Source organism: Cnephaeus nilssonii (genome assembly GCF_951640355.1).
Source record: "Cnephaeus nilssonii genome assembly, chromosome: 21".
Lineage (NCBI taxonomy): Eukaryota > Metazoa > Chordata > Mammalia > Chiroptera > Vespertilionidae > Cnephaeus > Cnephaeus nilssonii.
In genome coordinates, this window is record NC_137092.1 from 17,125,887 (window position 1) to 17,148,490 (window position 22,604).

Here is a 22,604-nt window from a genome sequence, read left to right on the forward strand (position 1 = left end):
ACCCTTCAAAACGGGAAACACATATCCATCTTTATGAGATGATTTGGGCAACACTGTACTGATGAAAGGAGTGTGGGTGGTTCAGATGGCTTTAAAGGGTCCTTGTAACTTGAGGATTCAGTGTTCCAGAAGGAGTGCATGCAAGTCAGGGAACAGGATCTCCTACAAAATATTCACAACTCTTTGAAATGGAAATGAGGCTACTGCAATTTAGGGATCCAATGAAAGCAAATCTTCAGGGTGCTGGAGACTGTGCTGCTGCCTGTTTCAAGTGGCAGCTGAAGGAGGGAGGTGTGCCTTTTCCTGGATGAGGCAGGATCTCATTCAGCCTGTTTCCATCTTTACTTAGCACCTGCTGGCTTGGAGTGGTGTCACCCAAGCAATCAGACGGTGGAGGTGCCAAGAGCCTGACCTCTGGTGCCTGCTGCCCCTCCCTCCATGCCCCATGATGGCCTGTCCTTATATAGATGGACAGGGGACTGGTTTAAAATGACAGTCTCAAGTTCGTGTAGGAAGAGAAAGCCGATTCAAAGAAACAGCCAGGCAAGCTTCCTTTTTCTGCAGGAATAATAATATCCCCCTTCTCCATGGCCCACCTGGGAGCCCATTTTGCCTTTAGATCCCGCTGGCAGAAGACGGACGATGAACTCTGTCGACATAGCATGTCCTTTATCCTTCACAAAGCCATTCGCAATGACTTCTTTCAGAGCTATCTCTACCTGCTGGAAAAAATTCCCCTGGGTAAGTGAGTCAGAACTAAGGAAGAAGAAATGACTGAAAGGACTGTGTGAGGTTGTGGGGTTTCTAAAAGAGCAATTAGAACAAGGACACTTTTCAGACACAAAGAACTCATCAAGATGACATTCTTTGTAGAGAGTGCAAAGACCAAGTGCTGCCTGGCAAGTCAGGTCTCTGTTCTGGGACTTCCATGCACCCCTGTGCACAGTGATTTGCTTTTCTGGGTGTTGGTGAACTGAGTATCAGGCTTATAGAAATTAATTTCTGTTTTTAATATTTCCAAGAACATACAGATGGGCAAATTAGGCAACTCAAAGGTGAGAGTATTAATGCAGTAGTATATCAACTAAGAGTTAAAAAGACTAACCAGTAGTAATAGATAAATGTGTCCTTGTGTGTGTGTGTGTTTGTATACTCCACATGATCCTTTCTGGCCTTTCTGAGTCAGAATAATAGAGAGTTTAAAGGTGCAGATTTTAATTGAGTCTTTGGGTATTGAGAAAAAAACTGGGATAGTAGTGTGTCTCCATTTTACTTATTTCCTCTAGTTTTCAGGAAGTTAGACAATAGAGCAATAAAAAGCTTATCTGGTTTGTCTACATGACTTTTCTTAGCCTCTGTGAAAGTGGTCACTTCAGGCCACTCTAACAGCACTAAAAAGGAAATAATTTCCAATTAATGAGTGAAATATCCCCCTTTGATTTATATTTCCCCCCCAATGAAAGCAGGAACAGTATGTATCAGCCTCAGTCTGTTTTCTTATGGTTGCCTGAAAGCCCCATTGTGTACTTGATGTGCAAGGCTTCCAGACATGAAAGCGGCTACATAGTCTTTGTATTGCAGTCAAGAAGCTATGTGCTAGCAGCCTGCCAAAGTCTCTTTTTATAAATCCATTTCTGAGGGGATCTTTACTTCCAGACATATAAATACTTTCATATCCAATTTATATATTAGATATACTGGTTAATAATGTGGATTTTTTTCAATAGATGGAGTTACACATATGTTGATATACACTAAGTGGCCAGATTATTATGATCTCTGAACGCATAATAATATGACTCAGTGTATACCTATATAATAAAAGGCTAATATGCAAATTGTCCCCTCGACCAGGAGTTGGACCAGCAGGCAGGCCGGCCAACCGCCCATGTCCCCTCCCCCTGGCCAGGCTGGCAGGACCCCACCCATGTACGAATTCATGCACCGGGCTTCATACACTGAGTGGCCAGATTATTATGCATTCAGAGATCATAATAATCTGGCCACTCAGTATATATGCAATTTGATATGTATGCTATTTTGTTGTATTGCTCCTTCAGATTACCACTTGTTCCGATCGATGGCACACGCACTTTCTGAGCAGCACTTCAAAACGTATGAAGAAATGGAAAATTGGGTCTCTGAATGGTCTGCCTCAAAACAAGAAAAGTTCTATTGGGACGGTATCCACAAATTACCTGAAAGATGGGGGAAATGTGTAGCTATCGATGGACATTACTTTGAATAAAGCACTTTTGATGTTTCTCTTGAAATTATCATGTTTTCTTTGAACCGGTTAAAATGCAGGTTAATTATTAACTGGTTAATGATGTGGATTAACTATTAACCAGCTAATAATGTGGATTAACTGTTAACTGGTTCTAATGCGGATTTTGTAATCCAAAGAAATCCAAACTTGATTTTCCATAAATGGGTACTGCTTATTTTCTCTGGCCCTATGATTCAGCCCTGACAGTTTCCCCTGAGACTAACAGAGCTAACCCCATCCAGAGTATCTCTTTGATTTTAATAACCGAGGGCTATTTTAGTCAGTATGGGCTAGGCTAGCCTGCAATAATAAATTACCAATACCGTCTCAATAGAACTTTTGAAATCTCAATGGCCAAACATATAAAAGTTTATTTTTCACTTTTGCTACATCATTCCAACAGGCATTATTAGGGGGCAGGGGCTATGCTCCACATAGACATTCAGGAATCCAGGATGGTAAAGGTTCCATCATCTAAAATATCACTAGTCACCATAGCAAGGGAAGATAGGAGCCAAAAGTTTGCCGACCATCCCTTAAATATTTTGTTCCAGGAAGACATATATTACATCTGTTTAGAGTCTACTGCCCATAACTTGTCATATCCCCTGCCTAGCAACAAGGATGCCGGGTGATGAGAGGGGTACATGCATGTTTGGTCTCTAGTAAATGTTTCTGCCACAGGGGAAAGAATTGATTTTTAGAGACAGAAACACCAGACATTTCTCCCTTTGAGCCAGTTCAATTATATTCAGTGCACTGGAGAAGATTCAAACATTAATTAGACACAGTCTCTGTTCTTCAGGATTTGCTGAAATCTGGTAATGGAGGCAAATCTACAAATAACTTTTTGTTAATCCTCAAGAGCTTTAAATTGAGGGTGCAGGGAAGGCAGGCTTCCAGTTTTGTGAATACTCAGATTTTTTTTGCAGATTTTTCTCTTATGATAGAAGCTAAAGTACCTCTGAAGTAGCCAACTCTGTAAGTTCTTAATGGTGCAGAAAAGAATCAAGATATATGTCTCATCTGCCAGTATGACTTGTACCAAATCAGAAGGCTTCCCAGACCCTTGAGTAACTTGCTCAACCCTTGGTTTTTGTCCCAGGAGATTATAACACATATTAATGGAATGCATTTCCATGTATCAGTCCCCCTATTGGGCTCTCTCTAGTTGGCATGAGTAGAGACTCACCTATTTTGTCCTCTTCTATCTCTACCCATTTACCATTCCTGGCACATAGAAAAAAACTCAATAAATATCTGTTAAACAAATGAAATGGCCCCTTACCAATAATGAATTACAGGTCACCAAAGTCCCGAGTTCAAATTCTCACAATGCTGTTGATAGAGAAGTCACCTCTGCATGTACTTAAGTCTCTGAGCATCATTTTCCTCAAAACTGTAGGGCGGTCAGAAGAATTGAATGCAACTAACTATATATGTGAAAGTTGTCAATGCTCAATATGTGTTAGCTTTTTCTTTTTCTTCCTTTGAGGTGGGCCTCTTAACATTTTTAAAATACGTTTTTATTGATTTCAGAGAGAGGAAGGGAGAGAGGTAGAGAAATAGAAACATCAATGAGAGAGAAACATCATTGTCTGGCTGCCTCCTGCATGTCTCCTACAGGGGATCGAGCTTGCAACCCGTGCATGTGCCCTGTCCGGGAATTGAACCTTGATCTCCTGGTTCATGGAACTGGGCCTCTTAAAGTCACCACGCAGTTTCCTTAGAACAGGCTATAACACAGACATAAACTGAATTCACTAGAGAGAGTTTCAGGTGACAGTGGATTTAAGCTTTTCCATTTGCAAATAAAACTCAGCCAGGGGAAGTGCTCCCTCCTTCGCTCCACTGGGGTGTTTCAGAGTTGGCTTCCCCTCCTTTGATGATTTCAAGGCTCCACAGAAGTAAAAATAAAGCCCTTCTTTTAAAAGGTTGGGGAGTCTTCCTGCACAGAGAGCTTGTTGTTCAGGGTGATTAGGGAAGAGTGGTGGCTAACCAGACCCTTTGATTCCTTCTTTCTTCCTTCCTCCTTCTAAAGGCCTGAGATAGGCAGCCAGTCTCATACCAGCACACTATGCAGCAAACTTCAGTTACGGGGACATTTACTGAAATAGCCCCGGCTAAAATCTCCAGTGGAAGACCTTGCTGCACCACTGAATATAGGTCTTCAGAAAGAAATGGGAACAAGCCTATTACTGTTCTCAGTGTTTTTTGAATTATTATCTCAGTTAATACTCACAATATCCCTATGAGGTTATACTGCTATTCCCCATCTTGTATCTGAAGAACCGATGCACAGAGGCATTCTGTAACTTGCCAGAGATCATGGGTGGTGGTTGTGGTGGTGGTGGTGATGTTAGTGGTGGTGATGGTGGTAGTGGAGCAGGACCAGAACCCGGGCAGTCTGACCCCAGAAGTCTGTCATGTTTATCCACATAATCGTGTCGCCTCCCAGTGTAAATGGCAAATCGACTAATGTGGGCTGGTATAACTAGAAATTCAGTTGGAATGAATGAATTTTCCAAAGTTGGCTGTTTGTGAACAAATAGGAAGGAGAATAGGAAAACAGTTTATATAAATCTCTAGTTTGTATGCCAGTGCTCAAAGGGGCCTTTATGCATCTGGCCCAATAGAAGATGTTCATGTAAGTTACTCCTCAATAATTATCCTAGCACTATTCACAGCCTATTTCTGAGTACACAGAAGTCACTGAATATTTATTAATTAAAAATTGAGCTCCTTGACATTGTTAAAGGTTTAATTTAATGTCACATTTAGAACAGTGGTCCCATGTGGTTTAGCAAACTGAACAGAGGCTTTGTATTTCAATAGGTGTGGGTCAGAACATGGGTGTAACACTTATTTCTATGTGACATCGAGTAAGTTACCAAATCTTTGTGACTCTCTCATTACTCATCTGTAAAATGATGGCTATCATCCCTGTTTTGTAGTATCGTTGTAAGGCTTAAAAGAGACAATGTGAAGAGATGACATGAAATTGACCAACAGAATGCCTGGCACATGGGCAGTGCTCACCAATTGTTAGTACCTCCTTTAATTTACCCATTTTTAGAGGAACCGGTCTTTGAGGAGGAAATTAAGAACAAGGGTCACCCATTTGCTTAGAGGGTCTCTCAGGACCATTCTGAGACTTGGTAGTGACAACTTCTAGCATTCTGGCACACCCAGTCCTTCAGATTCCACCAGAAACATGACTAAGTCCCACTTCCCACCCACCCCTGTTGGTGAAAAAAATAGATATGCGTTTGTTATTTTAAGATTCCACATACATATAAGATCATTTGGTATTTGTCTTTCTCTGTCAGACTTATTTCACTTAGCATAATGCCTTCAAGGTCCATCATATTGTCACGAATGGCAGGATTTCCTTCTTTTTATGGCTGAATAATATTCCATTGTACCTAGATGCCGTTCCTGTTTTTTCTTCTCTCCATCCCTCCCTTCCTTCCCTTTTAACCATTACTTCTTTAATGACTAAATTGGGAAATGCACATCTGAAAATATATATTTTTAAATTCTCACCTGAGGCTATTTTTCTATTGATTTTTAGAGAGAGTATAAGAGAAAGGGAAAGACAGAGAGAAATATCTATTGATGTGAGAGAAGCACATCAATTGGTTGCCTCCTGCACGAGCACCTACCTGGGCCTGGGCAGGGGAGGAGCCTGCAACCAAGATGCGTGTTCTTGACCCAAATTGAACCTGGGACCCTTCAGTCCGCAGGCCGAGGCTCTATCCTCTGAGCCAAACTGGCTAGGTTTCACCTGAAAATCTATATGGAAGGTCTTACCTTTCATAAGGGTATTTCCTAATTGGACTTTATTTTCTTATATATATATATATAAAAAGGCTAACTTGATCCAATATTCTGTCTCAAATCATTTCTTACTTACTATCTCAACCTTGCCTATATAACCTCTGGAGATTCTGAGGTCAATTTTCAGTTGACAAACAGGTCTAACATCTGAAATAAAGTTTGAAATAGCTATATCCAACCATTAAGCAATAAAGATTAAAAAAATAACAAATAAATAAAAAAGACAATAACATATGCGCACATAGCTATAAACACAATTTTTCTTAGAGATGTCACAAGACCTTTATTCTTATTCTTATTCAGGGCAAATGAACTTGTACTCTGTTTTTCTTTCTGTAACAAGTAAACCATTGGAAGGCCTTTGGGAGTTCAGCACAAGATGTAGGTCAAGAAATAAGTACCATATTCTATCAAGAACTAGAGTATCTATAATCCCGGTCTTAGACTACCCCCGTTTCAGAGAGACATTGCAATCATATAATAAGCCACTAAGATGTATTTCTATAACAAAGAGGCATAGGCAGATGACTGATTACCTTATCTTAGTCAACTTGCACCATAGCAAAAGCTATCAGGAGGGGAGAACTTGGGGCTGGCCATGCCACCTCATATATCTTTTTAGTGAAATGCTCCTGTCAATTAGGTGAAAATGAGAACCCAAGCCCATAACCATAAAAACTTACCTATTGAGTCTGACCCCTGCTGAGGTTGGCATTCACTTGTGGTCTAAATGTTTCTGGCATAATGGACCATTCCCATTTCCAGATTAAGGGTTTTAATAGACTCCACCAACTAGTTGACTTAAACAGGTGATGATGAGTGTGGCTGTTCTGCTGCTTTGGTTGGATCAAGGAGAGCTCTGAACTGTGGCTTGCCTGTGATCCAAGGCAGCATTTGACTCTGGGAAGACCCTATGAACTGTGATTTGCTAACCTGGTTTGCTCAGATATACAGAGGGATGTGGAACATTCATGTTATTGAGATGGTGACACTTGATATTTGTCATCCCTGTTGAAGTTATGAGCATTTATTGAGCCACCTGTTGTTTGCACAACACTTTACCAAGTGCTAGGGAAGGGGAATTGGTTAGGTCAGTGGTTCCCAATATTTCTGAACATGAGGACTCTCCTTTTAATGTTGTATTTTCTCAATCAGTAGGTAGTTTGTGTATAAAATGAAAAAAATAATCTACATATTTATTAATACTGTTAATGGAGTTGTACTTTTAAAGTAATTTATGTATAATAGTTAATATACATGGAAGATATAGTACATAATATTTTTAGACACTAGAAAATGATGTACGTGGAAACTGATTCATGTATCCCTTTCAGCAAACTTATGATCATTCAAGAGTCCAAACATTGGCTCCAATGTCTTCAAATTGGAAAAGACTGATGTAACTGTACAGATGGAACATATTACAATGGATCTTGTTATTAGATTTTTAACTTTTAGAGTCAAAATTTGGGACAATGTAATTTGTTCAATTCAGAGCCAAGTAGTGCACTAGTCTAATATCACAATCTTGGTGTTACCTGAAGAAAGATGTTCCTAGTTAAGGTTAAATAGACTATCTTTTCTTATATTTCTTCTACCCCAAATTATGTCATATTTTGGTTTTCTTCACATCCTGATCATAACATTTTTGTACTGTTGCATATTTTGCTTGGAGCTTTCAATTGTCTTTCATTTTTGGTGGTTGAGATTAAAAATACATCTTTCTTAAAATATCATTAATGTCTCTTTTCTTCTTACCTACTCTGTTTATTATCCAGAGTCCAGTTCATTCTACTACTTAAAGACATTGTTTTTTGCAGCCTATATTTTCTATTGTAGCCAAAGCCGGTTTGACTCAGTGGATAGAGCGTCGGCCTGCGAACTGAAAGGTCCCAGGTTCGATTCCGGTCAAGGGCATGTATCTTGGTTGCGGGCACATCCCCCGTGGGGGGTGTGCAGGAGGCAGCTGATCGATGTTTCTCTGTCATCGATGTTTCTAGCTCTCTATCCCTCTCCCTTCCTCTCTGTAAAAAATCAATAAAATAGCCGAAACCGGTTTGGCTCAATGGATAGAGCGTCGGCCTGCGGACTCAAAGGTCCCAGGTTCGATTCCGGTCAAGGGCATGTACCTTGGTTGCGGGCACATCCCCAGTAGGGGGTGTGCAAGAGGCAGCTGATCGATGTTTCTCTCTCATTGATGTTTCTAACTCTCTATCCCTCTCTCTTCCTCTCTGTAAAAAAATCAATAAAATATATTTTAAAAAAATCAATAAAATATATAAAAAAAACCAAAACTCCCTACTCTCAGGATTATAGCTGTCATGACTGTTGCTTTTGGGAAGGTGCATTTGTCCCCTCACTGGTTGCTCTGTAGATTTTTTTTTTTATTAACTCTCACTTCCTTTTACAACTATCCTGGGCTGTAACTTTTTAAACTTTGTTCCATGTGCTCTTTGTCTTCCAGAAATTTGTCGAAATAATGAATCAATTTCATTTTCTTCATTGTTATGGATGGATTTTATTAAAATAATTCTTGGGAAGTATTGGGAAGGAGGAAATACAAATGCATGTATTTAGCCTACAGTCTTGAACCAGAAGTCCCTTCCTTTCATCCAATTTCTATAATTTCCTCCTGAATGTGCTCTAATGAAAATATTTTGTATCTATAAAGATGCATTTAGGTTTACAAAACACGTTTAAATGCATAGCCATTTACCCTTAAGAAGTTGGAACACAAGTTTTTCTAAAAGTAATATCTTAAAATAATATCTCATATGGTTTCTGAAATAATGAAATGACACAGTATATCATAGTATAATGTTTCTAGCCCACTACCTGGTACAGAATAGTTGCTCAATAAATATTATATGTTTTCTTATTATTTTATTTTATGTTGGTACAAAGAGGTATTTGGGTGTTATTGCTTGAAAAAGAGATGAAAAAATAGCTACGCCTTAGATTCTCATAAAACATTTAGAGCTCAAAGATAAAACTCACTGTAAAACTTGTGACACTTATATTGCACTATAGCAAACACTATTAAACTTTTTAGTACAGTAATAGCTATAGTTTTATTAAACCATAGGGTATTGAATTATGAAAATGCCACATGATTATGATTTATACATAGATAACAAAAGTTCAGAGGGGTTAAGAAGTTTCCCCAAGGTTAAAAGAAGTAAGTGATTGAACCAAACGCAGACCCAGGTCTTCTGAGTTTAAACCAGTGCCTGTTCCTCCAGAGCACAAATTTGCAGGCTTCTAGGAGGAAATCAATGTGTGATAAGATTGAATTTGTTTTGTGATATAAATATTAATAAATATTAATATTTCATTTGCAGTGAAATTGTATGCTTTAACAAGTCAAGTCATCAATGGTGAGATGCAGTTCTATGCCAGAGCTAAACTTTTCTACCAAGAGGTACCAGCTACAGAAGAGGGAATGATGGGAAATTTCATTGAACTGTCCAACCCAGATATCCAGGCCTCTCGGGAATTTCTTAGAAAATTTATTGGGGTGAGTTATCCAACTACAGCTTCATGAGAAGGCAAAGTTCTTACAAACATTGAGCTCACATGCTTCTGTGCTGTGATTTAAGCCATATTAAAGCTGTATGGTGTGGCCAAGCGTTAAGCCTGAAAGCCTGCTTTGAGATGCTCAGAAAGGATGGGTGACATCAAATCGTTTGTTTATCCCACTTGGCATTTCACCCTCCTAAGCACCGTCTAATCGCTCATGCTTCAGGGGAAGGTGAACTAGCAGTGCTAATATTACAATTTGGAGGTTAAGAAGATATCTCTCTTATTTATTTTTATTTATTTTTAATCCTCAATTGAGGATATTTTTCCATTGATTTTTAGAGAGAGTGGAAGAGAGAGGGAAAGACAGAGAGAAATATCGATGTGAGAGAAACACATCGATTGGTTACCTGCTGCTCATGCCTCGACCAGGGCTTGGGCTTGGGAGGAGCCTGCAACCAAGGTACCTGCTCTTGACTGGAATTGAAACCAGGACCCTTCGGTCTGCAGGTTGACACTATATTCACTGAGCCAAACTGGCTAGGGCAAGAAGACATCTTTTTTAAAGTCTCATAGATAAATCAGTTGATAGCCAAATGATTGATGAGAGTCATGCTATCTGGGATCTTGGGGTGATTACTGATCCCCTCTAATAAAAGTTTGATGTGGTAAGAGAATGCATACTTATGTTTGGTTTTAAAATTATAAGTGCAGTAGAATCTATTTATATTATTTTATACATAGTTCAGACATTGCCTTGAAAGAATGTGATCCCTTTGTAGTCCTGTGTTGGGTGAAAGTCTACTTCCTTACTTCCATATCATATGGAGACAGTACAGAATATGGGCCAAAATCTTGGGCTCTAGAGTCATTGTGGTTTTTTTCACTTACTGTGTAAGCAACCTTGGGCTTGTCATTTAAATGCTCTAAGCTTCAGTTTTCTGTCTGAAAGCTCTGACTATGGCATAACCACGGAACCTGCCTCAATGGACACGTGATGATCAAATGAGATCCTATGTGTCAAGTGCTTGCTTTAGTGCACATAATTATTACCCCACAAATATAATTTATTGCTACTACTAATAACATGCTTTTATAAAACACATTCATTATATTTTAAGGAGCTTCATTTAGTTGTTAGAACAGTGAAGCTGCTGTCAGTCCTGCTGACAAGATAAAGTCTTAACTGACAGGCAGGTTTTGTCCCAATTCATTCTGAAATAGTTGGCTTGAAATTTGGAACTAATTTTATTCTGATAAAAGAAACAGTGCAAATATTACAAATATTTGGGTTTAGGTTGTCAGCCTATTTAGAAGCATAATATTAGGACTATCTGTAGTGTTGAGGTGAGGTTCCCTCCCCAGCCAACCTCCCTGGAAGGAACACCAAGGGTCTGAGTAGAGAAAGAGGATCAGGATGGAACGCCCATTGGGGCCAAAGTGTCTGGACATCAGCGGCAGCTATAAGGACTACGGAGCTGGGGATGCTGGCCAAGGCTGTTTATAGGCCAGGTTAACCTGGAGTATTTCAGATCAGTGTCACTGACTGATTTCACTGAGAGCTTTTTCTGAGATTGGCAGTCACTCTGCCAAGCCCATTAGGGGTATCTCTTATTTTACTCTTTACAACAATTTTAGCGGGCAAGTAACTGTTATTATCCTTGTTTTTACAGTTAAGGAAACTGAGGTTCGGAGAAGTTGTCAAGGTTATACAGCTGGTAAAAGACAGAGCTGGAACTTAAGCCCAGACAGGTCTGTCTGACACCAAACTTCCTGCTCTTAACCATGACATATTTTTTCCATTAGTCTCATGAAGCAAAAAAAAAATCAAAAAAAAAAATCCTTACTTTAAAAAAATTTTTTATGGACCACAGACCTCAACTCTCCTCCGGTCTGGCCCAGGGCAATGCCTCCTGCTTGCCTGGTGGTGAGGCTGACTTTGATCCCAGTGCATTTCAGAGGCTTAGTTAGTAATCCAGCTGTCCTGTCACTCCATGTGGAATGCCAAGCTGACCACAGGGATGCTGGTCTGACAGAGCCCATCCACAAGCCCACGGACTTGGGAAAGGAAACGGCCTGGTGCTTGCATATTTATGTTGGAAAGAGTGAGCTGCTCTTTTCAAACAAATATGAGGAGTCCTTCTTAGCAGACAAGACTCATTGTGAAGCTGTGGTCTCTTAAGTACAAACATGGTCTTTTTATAAAGAATGCTATTTTGGTACTTTGACCTTAATAATCTGCGAAATGAGTATCCAGGTCAAGATACAAAGGGGGAGGGAATATGAGGATCTGACATGATTTACTCTTGTGTCAACTGGGAAAAGGCAGATTGACTAATTCAAAGTTTGGCTTTCCTTTCAACACTTAGTGACATGGGACGGAGGGAAAAGGTGTTTAAACTTGTTGCAAATGTGTTTACTTTAGCAAATAAATGACATCAAGATGATGTCCATTGCATAGCTGACACTTTCCTCAGCTTTAGCTTTCTGGGGTGGTGGTGGTGGTGATAATTTGTAAAAAGTTATCAGTATTTGATGGTATTTCTATTTTAACATTTCTCAGAGATTGCATGACTAAAAACTCTGGGTCTAATTTGATACATATACTTCATGTTTTTTTTTTCAGTGACTTTATAACTTCTATTTGAGTTTTAAACTCCACTGGATGAACTTGAAATAATGTTCTTCAAAATGAAGTATATGGGCATAACCAAAACTAAAATGAAATTCCTGAGTATTTTACTACTTTATAGGAATCCATATGTATAAGTATAGCCAGGGCATCAGATCTCAATACAATCACAGCTCCAGACACTCATGACTTCGACTCATGTGTCCAAGAAGCGGTGATGCCGTCCTTGACACCAGTCTTTACTAGTAAATATCCCTTCTCAAAGGAGCCGCATGAGGCTGAGAGAGAGAAAGAAATGTGGTGGCAGCATATGGGAGGCAGTGCCAACCACGTGGAGTAGAAGAGAGTAAAGAGAACTAGGCGATAGCAGTGAGAGGCTAGAGGTACACAGGATTGAAGTGAAAGGCACCTTTTTCTATTTGTAAATAACCATCATTTCAAGAATAACTAGTCAAATATCACACATCTAAATTGGTGAAAAATACAAATCAGAGTAGGAGAATTTTCCAGGAAGTTCTATTTCAAGCACTTCACTTCTCTGGGTCTGTTTCTTTGCCTGAAGAAGTAGGAGAATTAGACATGAGTGGTTTAAAAACTCTAGGGTTGTGCTGTGACCCTTTGAAGGCCTATCAGGAGAATGGCAGGAAGGCTGAGTGTGTGAGGCCCTTCCTCACTGTAACCAGGAAAGCCTGATTGATTTATTCACTGAGAAAAAGGAGTTCAGCTGTTAGAATCTTCTTGAAATCAATCCTCTGGCATATTTCTCTGAGGCCTCTCTTCTTTATCATTCCATGGTTCTACTTCTAAAACCACTTGCTACAATAATGTGAGCAACATGATTATAGAGGCTGTAGGGCAAGTAATGATAAGAAAAATTTGTAATGATAATCTCCAATTGAGTACACACATTTCTACTAGTCATTTTCTGTAGCTTAAAATAATTTCCCAGTTCTTCCCCCATCTTGTTTATTCTATGAATTTACTTAGAAGATGCTTCTTTAAAGCCATTCCAACATAAGCCTGTGCCTTTTTTTCTGAATTAGTTTAGTTTAAGTTATAAGATTTGAATGAGGGAGGTGGCATAGCATAAGTAGGAATGGCACAGAAATGTCTAAAGATTATCATGTCCCATTCCCATACTCAAGGCAGACATCACTAATCAATCACAGACCTCTTTCCTGCTGAGTGTGAATGAAGCCGTAGAATTCCTTTCGGCACGGCATTAGACAGACACTACTTAGGAAACCAGAGTTGGTACTTGAGGTGACAACCCTAAGGATGAACTGGCTTTGGAGTCACACAGTCCCCTGTTCAGATTTAAATTCTGCTATTAATTGTGTGGCATTAGAAATAGAAATAAAAGTTTCCTCACTGCCAAATTGGGGAATTATCATTATCTTGTATAACTGTTTTGATTATTCTAGTTATCATAGATGCAAAGAGCTTACTATATACAAGTACTAAATAAATCATGGATATTTTCATTCCATTTGGAAAGAAGCTATACTTGCTTCATTTTTTTCCCTTGTTGTACCTTTCTTGCTATGAGGAAGGCCTTCTGGGTGAACTGAAAAGCACATTTCTGATCTTTTCTTCTGCTCAAACTTCACCTTTTGATCCTTAGCCAAATGTGTGAGGGTTTTTTTGTTTGTTTTTAAACCCTTAGTTCCTGAGAAATCAAGAGTAGGCTTTCTTCTGAAGATCTTCATTGGCAATTTCAAGTATCTTGTTACTGTCATTTCTAGCATAAAACCTACTCAGTACCCATCCTAATTATGACCCAATAAGTGAGAATCTTTGATAAATTAATAAATATGTATAGACATCTCAGAGATTCAGCTGGCCATGCATATGTACATATTTATATATATTACTTTATAGAAGCACATTTGAGAAACTTTACATTAGTTGATTTCCCCTACTTCCACCATCTATCTATGCTTCCCTCACCCTCATTAATTTAATGCACAGACATACTTAAAAAAATTTAGGGGGTTTTGTGCCCAATGACTCATGTAGTTTCTGGTACAAAAGCAGAAAACAATTTTTAGTATGAAAAGACACAGGAGACTTTGCTCTAACCACCTTTTATCCACCTGAATGTGCTGTACAGCATTGGGGCAGGGTTTCAAGTAAAATCCTAGCATTCCCTCAGCTCAGGTCCTAAAAATTACCATCTATACCAGAAGAGTAGATAATTCAGAGGCCCCAAAATCAGTTCTGAAAAATTAAAATTTTAATTATACCAATATGAATTGAAATGTGTTGACTGAATAAAATTTAAAAGTACTTACTGCTCTCATTGCTTTTTTTTTGTTTGTTTTGTTTTGTTAATCCTTACCTGAGAATATTTTTCCATTGATTTTTAAGGAGAGTGGAAGAGAGAGGGCAAGGTAGAGAGAAACATCGATGTGAGAGAAACACATCGATTGGTTGCCTCCTGCACGAGCCCTGACCTGGGCCCGGGCAGGGGAGGAGCCTGCAACCAGAGTATGTGCCCTTGACTGGAATCAAACCCAGAACCCTTTGGTCCACAGACCAATGCTCTACCCACTGAACCAAACCATCTAGGGCTCACTGCTTTGCTTTTTAAAATAAAGTAATAAGCTATAGTGTAGGTTCATTTAGCAGTGGGTTTGACCAAAAATTACAGTTAACAAAGTTCTATATTCATAGGGCTTCCTATGACCTATTTCTTAAGAGAAAATTACCAAGTTTTTGAACCTAAGGCATGATTTCCTAAAATCTTACTTTGAATTTATTTTAAAGACCTGTATTTGGGAAAAATAAAGAAAGCAAAAACTAGTAATGTTTGGGTATTTTTTGGAAAAGATAGTTGAATGTTCTATACTCTGATTGTGGTAGTAAGTATGTGCCTATACACATTTGTCCAAACTCATCAAAAGATACTCTTAAAATAGTGCATCTTATGACATGAAATTGACCTAAATAAAGGTGATTTGAAGAGGGAATTGGAGTGTCCAAGACTCAGAATGTCTGTCCTTTTGTGTAGGGGCCTGGGAGAGCTGGGACCGACTGCGCCTTGGACTGCGGTTCTGGGATAGGAAGGGTCAGCAAGCATGTCTTGTTACCAGTTTTCAACAGCGTGGAGCTGGTGGACATGATGGAGTCATTCCTCCTCGAAGCCCAGAACTACCTGCAGGTCAAAGGAGACAAGGTAGAAAGCTACCACTGCTGCAGCCTACAGGAATTCACACCCCTGCTGGGGAGATACGATGTCATCTGGATTCAGTGGGTCTCGGGTTAGTCCTGCATGGTCTCACACCTGCCCTTCTCTCCTCCCCACAAAGAGAAGACAACACTGGGCTTATTTGAGGATATGCACAGAGAGAACAAGGATACAAAGGAAGATCTACCTGTAGTTGTGCCTAGAACAGTTAGCTAGCATGAGGTATCATGGGAACTCTTAAAAAGCTCTGGTCATTTTGATTTCTCCCTTGACATCCTCTGGATAAGCCTGACAATTTCCATCCTTAAGGATGGAGTGTCTTTGGACCAATCTAAATCCTATTAGACACCTAAATACTTGAAAAACTTTAAAAATTGGGGCCAAAAAAAGTTTATTCCCATTTACGGGAAAACTGGACTCAGATTTAAATCCCCAGGAAATGAGACAACAGCGAATTTGATTTTTGGTGTGTGTGTGTGTGTGTGTGTGTGTTGGAGGCACAGATGGGTGATAGAGTTGAGTTGGGTTGTAGAGGGACCTGGAGGGGACCCATGGCATGGGCAATAGTTTATCTCATGCCCATGAGGTACATAGACCAGGTAGTATAAATATCTATTTTACAGATGGGGCACTGAGCCCCTTCAAAGAGGGTAACTGTCCTCTTATCTAAATTCTTAAAGCCTCCTCCAGTGAAGACAATCCAGGTTATTAAAAAAAATTCATGACTGAGTGAACAAATGGTCTCCTGGTTCTTTCCTACTCACCTTCTTTCCCACCCACCATTCCTTCTGTTTGCCCATCTACTTGGTCGTCTGTAGGGTACCTGACTGATAAGGACCTTCTTGCATTTCTTTCCCGGTGTCGAGAGGGCCTGAAAAAACATGGCGTCATCATACTGAAGGACAACGTGGCTCGGGAGGGCTGCACCTTAGACCTCTCTGACAGCAGTGTGACTCGGGACATGGGCATCCTCCACAGCCTCATTAGGAAGAGTGGGCTGGTGGTGCTGGGCCAGGAGAAGCAGGACGGCTTTCCAGAGCAGTGCGTCCCAGTGTGGATGCTCGCACTGCACAGCGAAGGGCGCTCCTGACCAGCGGGAAGGACGGGCTGGACCGCACAGTGCTGCTCTGGGACAGAGGTGCTCCTCTCTGAAGGGCACCTTGTAATTCATGGAGGAATGGAGAGAAGGGGTGCAATGCATGTCTGGGAATGACTGGTGATGTCGTGTGTACAATTTCCACTAATTATAGAAGTACATGCAAACACCGGATTCTCCGAAAGATTAATGGAGCAAAATGTAAGAAAAAAATGATTGTGTATACCTAAACTTTATAAATGTACACAGAAACCAGAAAGGGAACAATGTTCACAATTCTACTCTGCCCGGGTCCCTGAGGATTTGCATTATAGAGGACAGAGTCAGGTCTAGACCTCCTCTCTCCGCCCTCGTGCTAGATATGTTATACTTCCTCTTTGGGACTACTACTTAGACAAAAATCTTCCCCTAATTAAGAAGGGCAGTCAAAATAATCTTGTGAAAACAAGCCCATTACTTAATTTTGTCTTTAGTCTTTCTCTTGACAGAAAACGTATATGGTTTCACTTTTTATTTTGGGTCAGCTCACTACCCGGTAAAGTTGTATGGCTGTAACTTGATAACAGAAGGCTGCGTTTCAGTGATGGGGAAGTCTCTCTTTTCAGGAGAAAACGTTGTACCCTTGAAATTACAACTGTGAACATATAAGTAAATGTCACTGATAATCTAATTTTAGCCAATGGCTCCTAATGCTGCTTGCTTCCTAGCAGCTGCTCCTGTTTCCTTGGTTGATAGGAACACACATTGGATAGAAAAGGGATATGATAAACCTGAAAAGTGAACCGACTGGATTAATTTAAGGCATTGGTTAAGAATAATAAAAAAATATTTCGCAAGCAAATGTAATTTAATTTTAACTGCTATTGTCTTTAAAACACTCCACTATCTTTATTCTGAAGCTCACATTTGTATTTTGATTGATATATATGTTTCCTATATGTACATGTTTGTATTTTGATGTGTAATGAGTCTTCTATGAAATGCAAAGAATCAATTTAAGTAAAGAAGGCCTATTGCATGATATGCTAGCACCATAAAAATCATATCTGCAAGGCATAGCTCTAACTTAGGAGGAAAACTAGCATTATAAGACACTTACTTCCTTGGTAGTTTCATTTTTGCCCTAGAAAACTGTGTCACTTACTCTGTCCCTGGCACCTAGTGTATGTCACTCCATACTCCAAGGTAACTTAACCAAGTGTGAGGTAGAGCCTTTAGTGAATGATCCAGAGAGCATAACTAAATCAAATGGTGAACCATTACCAAATGTGGCAAATAAGGGCACTCCAGTTTTAATCCTCCATGTCTTGGAGCAAATTAGCCAAATCTTCTTTTTAGGCCAACACAAGAATTTTCTTTTTCTTTTATAATAGCACTCTTAATTCTTTTACCTCTTGACTTTCTGCTCTGCCAACACTCAGATACTGATGAACATAATTATCAATTTTCTCTGCTCCTGGGATCCTGAGCTTATGGAGGAAATAACATAATTGTCCTTTGGATGTATGACCTTTAACTCGGTTGAGTCTTTGAGGTTCATCAGCAGTCCATATTCTCTTCCTAAGTCACCACTTTCCATTCTCCTTAGAAATGTTCCATATTTTTATTGCTCGACACAATTTTCCAACTCTATATCTACCCTAATTTAATTGAGAAAGTAGACACTGGAGAGTAAATTGTATCAACATTTGTCCTTTATACTGTTAATAGCAAAATAAAAGGAGTGACTTGAGAGGAGAGGCCATTGGAGCTGATCATGCTGACTACTAGGTCATGTTAGGGTTTAGACATGTTATCCATAAAACAAGACAAGGTTCTTGAGGGTTCAAGTGAGGGACTGATTTTTCTGGTCCTGGAAGTAGAGCCAGAGATACTGTAGAAGGAATACATTTAGAGTGAGACCTTTTCCAGCCATCTTCAATCTAATTCAGTGAGCCAAACACCGCTGGTGTTATCAACACATCTGTGTTGTGGTGTAAGTGACAGTCTACATTAGTTCCAAATTCTGAGCATAGTCCAACTGCCCCAGAATCATTTGGGAAATGTTTATAAAACAGAGATTCACAGGCTCTGTCCCCATGACAGTCTAGTTCTGTGAAATGGGCTCAAATAATTTGTATTTCTTATAAGGCCTTAAACTGATTATGATCATTAGTTTTGTTTGAAGGTACTGATGGGGAAAGGGGCATGGAGCTGGGCTTTTCAGAGCCACAGGAAGATAAGGTAAGGAGGCGAGAATGTGGGCCAGGTTCAGGGAAATAGCTAGATGGTAAAATCCATTCTCCACATTGATGCCAGTCTTTCTGAAATACAGATATGATCATGTCACATATAAACTCCCTATCACCGCTAGGATGAATTCTCACTCCTTAGAAGGACAATAAAGCCCTGACTTCCTTGTCCATCCTTGGCTTTTCCATACCCGCTGCAGTTATACTTAACTACTTGTAGTTCCCTGAAGGAGCTACCATTTATGGCTTGGGGCATTTATAGGTATGACTTCCTTAGAATAGAATGGGTTATTTTTGTTTTGTTTTTAATATATTTTATTGATTTTTTACAGAGAGGAAGGGAGAGCGATAGAGAGTTAGAAACATCAATGTGAGAGAAACATCGATCAGCTGCCTCCTGCCCACCCCCTACTGGGGATGTGCCCGCAACCAAGGTACATGCTCTTGACTGGAATCGAACCTGGGACCTTTCAGTCTGCAGGCCAATGCTCTATCCACTGAGTCAAACCAGTTAGGGCATTTTTTTATTTTTATTTTTATTTTTGTCTGGCACCGACTGTTTAGATGTTGCTGACAAAAGGGAAGCTTCCCTCACTACCACCCCCAGGTGCTGTTAGGTGCTCCCACTACCGTGCTACCCTAATACCCTCTGCTTAACATATCACAGCACTATGTGGCACTGTAATTACCCACTTATGTGCTATTTCCTCTATTAAATTCTGAGCTCCTTAATGGAGCATTCATGGTTAGTCTCAGTCTTTTTTTTTTTTTTTTTAAGTCCTCACCTGAGGATTTTTTCCATGGATTTCTAGAGAGACGGGGAGGGAAGGAGGGAGAGGGAGAGAAAGAGAAACATCAACATGAGAGAGACACATCTATTGGTTGCCTCTCGCATGTGCCCCTACCAGGGCTGGGAACCTGCAACCGAGGTACATACCCTTGACCAGGAATTGAACCCGTGACCTTCGGTCTGCAGGCTGACACTCTAGTGAGTCAAACCAGCCAGGGCATAGAGTCTCAGTCTTTAGCATAGGCCCTCACACTGCAGTAACTCAAACTTAATATAAAAGGCAATATTATGATAGCAGAAAGACTCAGGAGGCAGTCTTAAGTTTCTGGAGGCATCAAAAAGGAATCAGAACAAACCAGCAGGAAAAACCAAGGGTTTCTGAAGTCTGATGAGCACTGGGGTGTGCAAGAATGGTTCGAACAGTGACCCAGCAATGCAAGCTGGTGGACAGAAAATGCACAGAAACAAGAAGGCATTGAGCTCAGGGATCAGACAGGCATTCAGGAGGAGATTGCAGCAAGAAAATTAGGTCCTGAGGTAAAATCCTGCCTCGTAGGAAAATCTCTCTCTTTTGTATGAGTCAACCTAAGGATATGGCCAACCCAAAGCCTAGAGTTTCATCATGTGAGAGGGTGTAGCTCATGAGAGAGATGCATTGTAATTGTGAGTAGGTCATAGCAAAGCAACTCCTAATCCTCACCAGCTTCTTGCTAAGGAACAAGTCCAAAGAACCAACCAGACTATAGATGAAGTTAGTCTTCTGTGACTGTTGAATATAGGAAGAAGGTGCTCACCTGTACATTAGAGATGAATTAATTGCTAACATGCCTGCAATTCTAGATGAACTCTGGAGGACCCCTTAGCTTATGCAGTGATTTCATGAATGGGTACAATCTTCACCTACCTCCTCTTCTGAGAACCTGGGCCACCACTTCTAAGCACCAGCTTACAAGCATGCCAAGTCTTAAGGGGTCGGCAATTTTATAGATTCAGGACCATCATAAAAATATAAAACAAAATGAATAAGGTCATCCATGTGAAAGATGATCTGCTTTGTATTATGGACACATTTTGGCCTTATCCTGTTTTTTTTGTGTTTTTTTTTTCTTTCCTCTCCACCATTTCCTGTGACTGGTCTGTTTTGAGTGATGCATTGGGGAGAAGACCTGTGGCAGATACATTCAGCTGCCTGTCAGGAGTAATTAAAACCATTTGTGTTATTGCTTTCCTTGGTCCCAGCTGACGCTTTGATGCTTTGGTGTCTATGCCAGAAAACTACCTCTTATAATCATTGGAGGCCAGTGTTTTTGCAGAGGTCACTGCAAGCTAATTAAGTAAATATGTGAAAAATAGTTTTAAATTATCTCAATTAGTAGAGTGTGTGTATACATGTATCTGGAGTAAGGGTTGAGAAGAAACTTTTTAAATGATAACTGACTTGCAGAGTTCGTGATTTGGGGCCAGAGAACTATGCATATACAGCACCTTTGTACGTTCATTAAGTTGGTATAACTTGACCTTTTGCTGTATGACAGGCTGTGTTAGTTTCTGAAAATAAACATATAGAAAATGTCCAAGAAGATCATGGCTCAGTAATGGGAAAGACAGATACATAAATAATAATAAATCAGGATAAAAAGAATAAAAGAGTGGCCTGTACAAAGAGTTAAAGTAATATAGAAAATGGAGTGTCTGACTATACCTCTGGGAGGCTACACAGGTTCATTCATCCAACACATTTTTTGAATGCCTACTATGTGCCATGCACTGCTCTAGGATCTCAGGATATACCAGGAAATAAAACCCACAGGTCCCTGGCCTTGTGTAGTTTGTATTTTAGAAGAGATAGGGATGCAATAAATATAGAATTGTAAATTATTTTATGTTAGAAAATGGTAAGTTTTTTGGGGAAAGGAGAAAGCACAGTAAAGTAAGGGGGGGTTGGGAGTCATGGAGGAAGGTTGTGATTTCAAATAGTGGTATTCGTTTCATTGGAGAGGTGACATTTGAGCAAAGAAGTGAAGAGGGTGAAGCCATTGGCCATATGGATATCTGGAGGAAGAAGGAATAGCCAGTACAAATGCCCGGTCTTGAATGTGCCTGGCCTATTTGAGAAACAGCAAGGGTATCAGTGCAGCTGCCACAGAGTAAAGGAGGGTTAGAGTGGAGTAAGGTACGTGGGTTAGGGAGATGGGTGGGGCCAGATCATGTAGGGTCATGTGGGTTATGGAAAAGACTTTTACTTTTATCCTGATTGGGGCAGGGAGACACTGTAGAGTTTTGAGCAGAGAAATGACACGTGACTTGTTTAAAAGAGTTCCTCTGACACTCTGTTGAGTAAAGAGAACGGGGGCGGGGGGGGGGGGGAGAGGAGGGGGGAGAAGAGAGGGGGCGGACCAAGGATGGAAACAAAGAGATCAGTTAGAACAGGCACTGGTAAGCTATGGCTCATAGTTCAAATCCAGCTGGCTGCTTTTTTTTGTAAATAAACTTTTATTAGAAGATAGCTGTGTCCATTTGCACTACAACAGTAGAGGTAATTGCCATAATGATTGTATGGCCTGCAAAGCAGAAATATTTACTACATAACCCTTTGCAAAAAAAAAAAAATGCTGATCCCTGAATTACAATTGGTAGCAATTCAGGACAGAAGTTATGGTGGCTCCAACCAGGGTAGTGTCACTGAAGGAAGAGAGAAGTGTTTGGATTCCAGATATACTACTATTTGAAATGAAAGCCAATTGATTTGCTTGTGTGTGTGGATGTAATAAAGAGAGAAATCAAAGATAGTAAAGTTTTTGGCCTGAATCACCAGTGGTGAGAGATCAGGAATTAGAACAGCTTAAACTCAATATTTGTGAGTTTTTAGAAGACATCAAGTGAAGATGTTGAGTCAATTGAATATGTGAGCTGAAGTTCAGAAGAGACATCTGGCTAGAGATGGAAAATTAGCATGGAGACATAGGCAGAGTCCAGATTCTGGATGAGAATACAAAAGAATGAATGAAAATAGTGCAGAGGACAAAGGATGAGCCCT

At 40.0% G+C, this 22,604-nt stretch overlaps 1 protein-coding gene across 1 annotated transcript; it reads left to right on the plus strand.

Annotated features, from left to right (window-relative positions):
• Window positions 1-587: 587 nt before the first annotated feature.
• NTMT2 (N-terminal Xaa-Pro-Lys N-methyltransferase 2) lies at window positions 588-16,540 on the plus strand (the record flags this gene model as incomplete). The annotated part of the gene is made up of 4 exons (XM_079760319.1): window positions 588-741; window positions 9,451-9,626; window positions 15,274-15,523; window positions 16,269-16,540. The coding sequence occupies 4 exons, from the start codon at window positions 588-590 to the stop codon at window positions 16,538-16,540; spliced, it is 852 nt and encodes a 283-aa protein (XP_079616445.1).
• Window positions 16,541-22,604: the final 6,064 nt, after the last annotated feature.